General features: G+C 39.6%; 1 protein-coding gene across 4 annotated transcripts in view; it reads right to left on the bottom strand.

Moving 5' to 3' along the window:
* TIAL1 (TIA1 cytotoxic granule-associated RNA binding protein-like 1) overlaps positions 1-7,153 on the bottom strand; it is a 29,524-nt gene extending 22,371 nt beyond the window's left edge. For 2 of the 4 annotated variants that reach the window (XM_012001089.1, XM_012001090.1), the window contains exon 1: positions 7,065-7,147. In XM_012001089.1, the coding sequence (XP_011856479.1) occupies positions 7,065-7,096 (32 nt within the window). In that variant the 5' untranslated portion in view covers positions 7,097-7,147. Of the gene's footprint in view, positions 1-4,020; positions 4,083-7,064 lie in introns of all 4 variants that reach the window. The other 2 variants (XM_012001091.1, XM_012001087.1) reach the window with 2 other exon arrangements.

The following is a 7,153-nucleotide window of genomic DNA, read 5'->3' as shown; positions in this document are numbered from 1 at the left end:
TCCCAGGTAGCTGGGACTACAGGCGCCCACCACCACGCCCGTCTAATTTTTGTATTTTTAGTAGAGACGGGGTTTCACCATGTTGACCTGGCTAGTCTCAAACTCCTGACCTCAAGTGATCCACCCGCCTGGGCCTCCCAAAATGCTGGGATTTACAGGAGTGAGCCACCATGCCCAGCCAACAAAATATATCTTAATGTAGATAAAAAAGCAAATACAAAGATTTCTTAAGAAATTCAGAGAAAAATTAAGACAAATCCAGGTATATTTTTGACTATGGACACTTAAAAATTTGGGTTTTTTTTTTCTAATTACAAATTGAATGTATGTGTTTTGTGTAAAAGATTTTAAATACAGGAAAGTTTAAAAAAGAAAAGAAAAAAATGCTACTTCACCACGCAGAGATGACCACCTTGGTTTATGTCTTGTTCTATCGATTTATCTTAATTTATCTCAATAAATTGCCAAACACTTAAGTCTTTCTGGTATTCTATGCATAATTCCTCAAATTTGCATCCATTATGAACAACCTCATAAACCAAACAATATCTGTAAAATTTAACAAAGTTCATTCTGGAAAGTAAATTTCTTTTTCTACTTGTAATATATTACATCTGAAAACTGAGTATTAAGACCAAAATAAGACTTGCAACATAGTTGCCACATTAAATACACAATATGCTTTAAAATGGAATACTCAAAGGGAAAAATAGACTGAGAAAGCTTAGGTTAAGTAAAAAACTGAAAAGATCCAATTAAGAATTAGTAGCAATTTTCCAGTTAAGAATTTTATTGCAATGAGTACTAATAACCTTAGTGTACCTGCTCTAAAATTGAAACACACATCCAATATTACTTAAATAGAGGACTAAACAAGTGACAAACTGGTTTACGTTCACTGTGCCACCTTTTCCTCCTAATTAAAGAGCCGATCCATCAGCAGGCAAATGTAGTGACATACTTTTTCCAGCAGGAGTAAAAGGTTATTGGGTTATGAGCCAGCCATAGACTGCTTGCCAGCCATAGACTGCTTGCCCCTTCTTAACTCGTAGGCGTTTGTAAGCCTGTATCTCTGAAATGATTTCTTTTTGTACAGAGTAGACCTACCTGTAAGAAAAATGAACAATTGACCGGGCACGGTGGCTCATGCCTGTAATCCCAGCACTTTGGGAGGCTAAGGCGGGCGGATCATGAGGTCAGGAGTTTGAGACCAGCCTGACCAACATGGTGAAACCCCATCTCTACTAAAAATACAAAAATTAGCCGGGTGTGGTGGCGCACACCTATAATCCCAGCTACTCAGGAGGCTGAGGTAGGAGAATCGCTTGAACCTGGGAGGCGGAGGTTGCAGTGAGCCAAGATCGCATCACTGCACTCCAGCCCGGGGGACACAGTGAGACTCCATCTCCAAAAAAAGAAAAAAAGAAAAACGAACAAGCGATCTTGAGCTTCTAAACATTAGGTTCCTTGCCTAAAAGGCTAGTTGGCTCATTTCTAAGAGAAAAGACGGATGGATAAAACTCAATTTCACGTATTGAAGCCAGCTAGTAATAAAATTAAAATAGAATTATCACTTTAATATAACACATTTTAAATAGTTTTCTATTTCCATTACTGTATAAAAACATCGATTTCTTCAGGAAAAACTGTATGGGCATTAGTTACCTTCTGTATCTAATAGTCACAATAAAAGCTGTCACTGCTTAATAAGATCTTTATTCCGCCAGGTGCGGTGGCTCACACCTGTAATCCTAACACTCTGGGAAGCCATGGCAGAGTGGATCACTTGAGGTCAGGAGTTCAAGACCAGCCTGGCCAACATGGTGAAACCCCGTCTCTACTAAAAATACAAAAAAATTAGCCAGGCGTGGTGGCAGGCGCCTGCAATCCCAGCTACTTGGGAGAGGCTGACGTAGGAGAATCGCTTGAATCCGGGAGGCGGAGGTTGCAGTGGGCTGAGATCATGCCATTGCACTCCAGCCTGGATAACAAGAGCGAAACTTCATCTGAAAAACAAAAATAAATCCTTATTCCAAGTCAACCTATTTCCTGTCAGTTACAGATCTTAAAGAATTTCTAGAGGCATATTTAGATACATTAATTTACATTTCTAGCACTGAAGGCAAAGATGAAAATGTTAATATCTAAGTTTAGAATGTCATGAAATATTTATTAAAAGATCCAGTGTTAAGGTTTCCTATTTTTCAAATTATCTTCACTCAAAGTTAAGTGTTAAGCAGCAAACTCAATTTCAAAAACTAACATGAAAGGCCTTCCATAACAACACACACAATATCTTAATTTACCAGGATTAAAAGGCCATGATTCACTATATAATTTCACCTAAACTTTACCCAAATTTCAGACTGCCTTTTCTTTTACTGAGTTCTTGTACCCAAATTTCAGATTGCTTTTTCATTTACATTTGCCTTCATGCATCATAACACTTGAGACATTATTGTATAGCTTTTAAAGTACTGTTCTATTCTGTTGTAAGTACCTTTACATTATCATAAAATAATCCGTCCCAAAGTAAATACTAACAAAAATATTTAAGACAAAGTTCAATGCCTGACCTAGTAAGATCATCTCTTGATAGTTCATTGAAATGATATCTTTATTCTTTCCAAATTACAGCTTCTACACTTCACTTTCTTTCTGCTCTGGTTATGAAGTAGTCAACCTAAAGTTCCAAGTCTTTAAATATATAATTTCTACCTAAAGAACATATACGAAATAACAGAAAAAAGACAAATGGCTCCAATTTTTGTATTGAGAGGTCAATTCAAAGAGTAAACACTTAGGAAATACCAGAATGATTAGGAAAAAATTTAAAAGAGGCATACCTTAGAGTCTATTTTGTCTTCTAAGAACAGGAACTGTAGGAACTGAAGCATTAAAAACTGAAAATGACACCTTTATCCCTAGCATCAGGGTTAAAATCCAATTTGAGGCTAGAAACTTAGCAGTTTCACAGTAGGCAGAAGTTCACACTGCCAAACTACTACTCGTGTCTGACTGGGCAGAATTTTAAGTTAAGAATATCATGCCTTTCAGAAGACTAATGACACTTTTCAACACTGAATGTGCTCTCACTCTGAAAAGAGTAGCCCCACCAAGGCTGAAATTATCAGCATTTTCACACAAAACACTATACCTAAATTTCCGTAACAGTTCTGCTTTTGTTCTTGACACGTCCTATACAAGAAGAGATTTTGCAATAATATTCTTCAATAGATCTCTAATTAATTGTTCATCAGTACAGTATTTCATTTTAGAAAGAAGGTATGATGGAAGAGAGTTGCAGGAGGTACAACTAAATTGACCAACTACATATATGAGATATTCACATTTACACACACACACACACACTCACTCACTTACTTTAAAGAAACAAAGAATATGATTAAGTTGAATTTGAATGAGGGGCTTGATTATAGCAACAGTATAGACAAATCCATGGTATAGCCAGTCAATTTTGTAATATTTTATAGAATTTTCTTCTGCTTTGCTCTTATTCAGATTATACTCTAAATCATTAGCTTATTTCCAGGAAGAAAGAATTGCCTTAAAGGAAGGGATTGCATAACATGGTATTACATGAATTCCTAGCAATTTTGGTGCATCAGATAAATGAAGAAAATAAGCTACAATAAAACACTATTACAATTTAGTGTCAATTGTAGATTCAGATATACCATGGATCAAATCACTGCACTACAAAGCTACACACAACCCAAGCCTGAAACGTGTGTCCCACAAGGCAGGTGTCAGACAGTCCAGTTCCAACACCAGTATTACACAGCATGATCTTGTTTGTTTTTTTAGATCACAAGTTACTCAATGCATAATACCCCAAAATAAATGTCAAATGAGAATGAAGAACATCAGAAAACAGACCTTTAAAGCAACTATATGACAAATAGAAATTTAGGCTCAACATCAAAGCAATTCTATGCCACTTTAAATACCATCAAATAAATTAGTAATACTGTAGGTAATGAATATTTAAAGACCTACCTAGGCTCTAAACACCATATTGTTTTCTGAAGATAGAACCATATGTCTTAGCTTGTGTGTGTCTGCAGGAAAAAAACCTCACTAGTAACACACAGGCATCTTAAGGAAACAATTTAAGATAAGCTTTGTTAAGAATACATTCTTTTAAAACATACTGGCCACTTGAAAAACCTAATCCATAGCTCACAATGTAAAATATAAGATCTCCATAAACAAAATAAAACCCTACTAGATATCAACATCTAAAATCATGTTCAAAGTTTTCATCATGTTACTTATATCTAATAGAACCCTTTGAGAATATGTAAAACGTACTCTTGGAAAAACTACTATGCATTATTTGTATTAAACTCTAATAAAAATCCCAATTGTGAAACATTTGTTTTTATCTCAAGATTTTACATTTGAAGGTTTTAAAAAATATATAAAAGTCAACAGACTGCACCACGTGTGACAGTAATGTCTGCCTACAATCTTAGTTCAACCAGGACTTTTAAAAAAGAACTTAATACTAATTTAATGAAAGAAGTACAATCATTGTAGAAACACTGAGTACCTCTTATGTTCCAGGCAGTGAACTAAGTGCTGCAGGGATAAGACCTAGGAAGATGTAGTAGTCCTTCTCTTAAAAAAAAAAAAAAAAAAAAAAAAAGAAAGAAAGAAAAAGAAAAAGTCCCCATGGGAAAGGGTGGGAGAAGGAAAAAGGAAGACAGAATAGTAAACACGTACTGACATACAAAACAACAGAGCTTAAGATGTCTATTTATTCATATGAACACATGTCACAGTTTTAGAGAACTGTAAACATAGACAACTGTTTCAAAGAAAGAACAAGAGATTAGAGAAGGTAGAGGAAGGAAATAAGTGACAAAGAAGTTAGCTTATTAGTCTCAAGGAGAAACTCTGATAGGGATGAAGACAAGGCAGATGCAAAGATAAATAAAAGACATCAAAAAAGCACATTCTTGAGCACTACAAAACCAGACATTCCTCTTGGTAAGGAACAGACAGATACAGTAAATGAGACCCCTACCATGAGTATTTATCAATCATTCAGTGTGTGATGATGACACTTCAGATTTTTAGATACGATGTAACTTTTATCTTTGCTAAATACATGTTACCTAGTCTTTAAGTCTAGCTTTCCCAGATGCTTATATCAAAGTACACATTGTAACTCAACACCAAGTCTTGGCTTCAACAGATGTTGAAGGACAAATTTCTTTCTTTCTTTCTTTCTTTTTTTTTTTAATTGTTTAGACAGAGTCTCGCTCTGTTGCCAGTCTGGAGTGCAGTGGTGCGATCTTGGCTCACCGCAACCTCCACCTCCTGGGTTCAAGCGATTCTCTTGCCTCAGCCTCCTGAGTAGCAGAGACTACAGGCGCGCACCACCACGCCCAGCTAATTTTTGTATTTTTAGTAGAGACGTAGTTTCACCATGTTGGCCAGGATAGTCTCGATCTCTTGACCTCGTGATCTGCCCGCCTCGGCCTCCCAAAGTGCTGGGATTACAGGTGTGAGCCACCGCGCCTGGCCTGAAGGACAAATTTTAAGTGTGTCCCAATTCTTTCTTCTAGGGAGAGAAGGCAGAAATGGAAGGCAACACAAAACACAAAGACGTTCTACTAAACAAGCATTTCATTGAAGCATTTGATGTGCTTCTGTAGGCCTCAGATTCTCAAAACGGGATGGATTCTTTAGTGAGACGTTAGAGAACACATTTATTCCTGTACAAGGCCACACACAAAGAAATCTCTATCAATATTGAACATCTGTCTTCTTTACTGAGCATCCTTTCTTTGGTAGGAGTGAAGAGATGTGAAGCTAGTCAAACTTCTCGAGTGCCCATCCACCTTATCTATTCCCCAAAAAGTAATTTCCCCATCAGACAGCAGAGCCAAGTGGACTATGATCCTATCAATACCAGGAGAGGCAAGAGAAACAAAGCAGCGATCTGACTCCTTGGTACTCAAGGTAGGAGTGCTGAACCTGGAGAGGCCGGGAAATTAGGGTGCCCAACTTAAACATTTAATTAAAAACTAGTCAGACTTAAAAAACAAACAAAAAAAAAAGATGCAGAAGAAAGGAGTGCCACACTACTCAGAAAGGAATGCAAATGCTGAGTCATCACTCTTCATTGGGAAAGGAAGGAAACCAGAATTAAGTGGTTGTAAGATAGAATTCATTCATTAGATTGGGCTTCAGGTAAAAAGCAACAGCAAGAGAGGAGAAAAAGCGTTCAGAAGACACACATCAAATAGCGGATGAAGACATAATTTTAGCCAACTCTGAAGGTTTCGACGCACAAACAGATTAGGAAGAGGCAACACCTAGAGAGCAAAAGGAGTTTAACAACTGGTTGTCAGTTTAGCGTAGGGAGCGCTCAAAGTAAACTTCTTTATCCAAGAAGGGAAAGATGCTCGGGCAGCAAAAGGTATCCCTTATGCACTTCAAAAGTAGCGGGCGCTAGGCGGGTGTTTCTGACAGCGTGGGCGGGGGCACGTGGGGCATAAAGAGAGAAGGGGCTTGAGTGGTAAAAGAGTGTCCTGCTTCCTCCGAGAGCTTAGCTGGGGAGAAGAGCCGGGAGCGACTAGAGCTGAGGACGTGTAAGGGGTGAGTACTAATTTCTCGGGACCCGCGGGGCCCACCCCCAATCCCACCCCCGCCAGGCCCTTTCCCCGTGGGCACCGGCAGCTCCAGGCCCAGCCCAGGGTGCCCAACGCGCAGGGGGTGCAGGAGTTCTCCTGGGCCTGACAGCCTCAGCCGTGCAGAAACCCGGCCTAGGGAGGGCATGCAAAGAAGGGCGCCAGAGAAAAAGGTCGAGACAAGCCCCAGACCCCAGGAAGTGACTGTGTTTGGGGGAAGGGAGGATTTCCTTCCCAAGGAAAAGGGGACAGATGAGGAATGCACTTCGCGTCCACGCCGCCCTGGTCAGGGAGCCGCCTAGAGTCCCGGCTTCGACCCAGTCTCTCCTGCTCCCTCCCTTAGCGTCCCGCGGTGCCCGGGCCTCTTGGCGCCTGGCACCCCTCGTCTCGGGTACTCACAGAGTCCGGGGCTGCCCGTCGTCTTCCATCATGGTGGGTGCGACGGAGCGATCCCGGGACAAGGGGGAGGGCAGGGCTGGGGAGGGGAG

This window comes from Mandrillus leucophaeus, unplaced genomic scaffold (assembly GCF_000951045.1).
Source record: "Mandrillus leucophaeus isolate KB7577 unplaced genomic scaffold, Mleu.le_1.0 Scaffold65, whole genome shotgun sequence".
In the NCBI taxonomy this organism is placed as follows: Eukaryota; Metazoa; Chordata; class Mammalia; order Primates; family Cercopithecidae; genus Mandrillus; species Mandrillus leucophaeus.
Note: the sequence above shows the minus strand (reverse complement) of the source record. Positions and strands in the feature narration are given on the sequence as shown.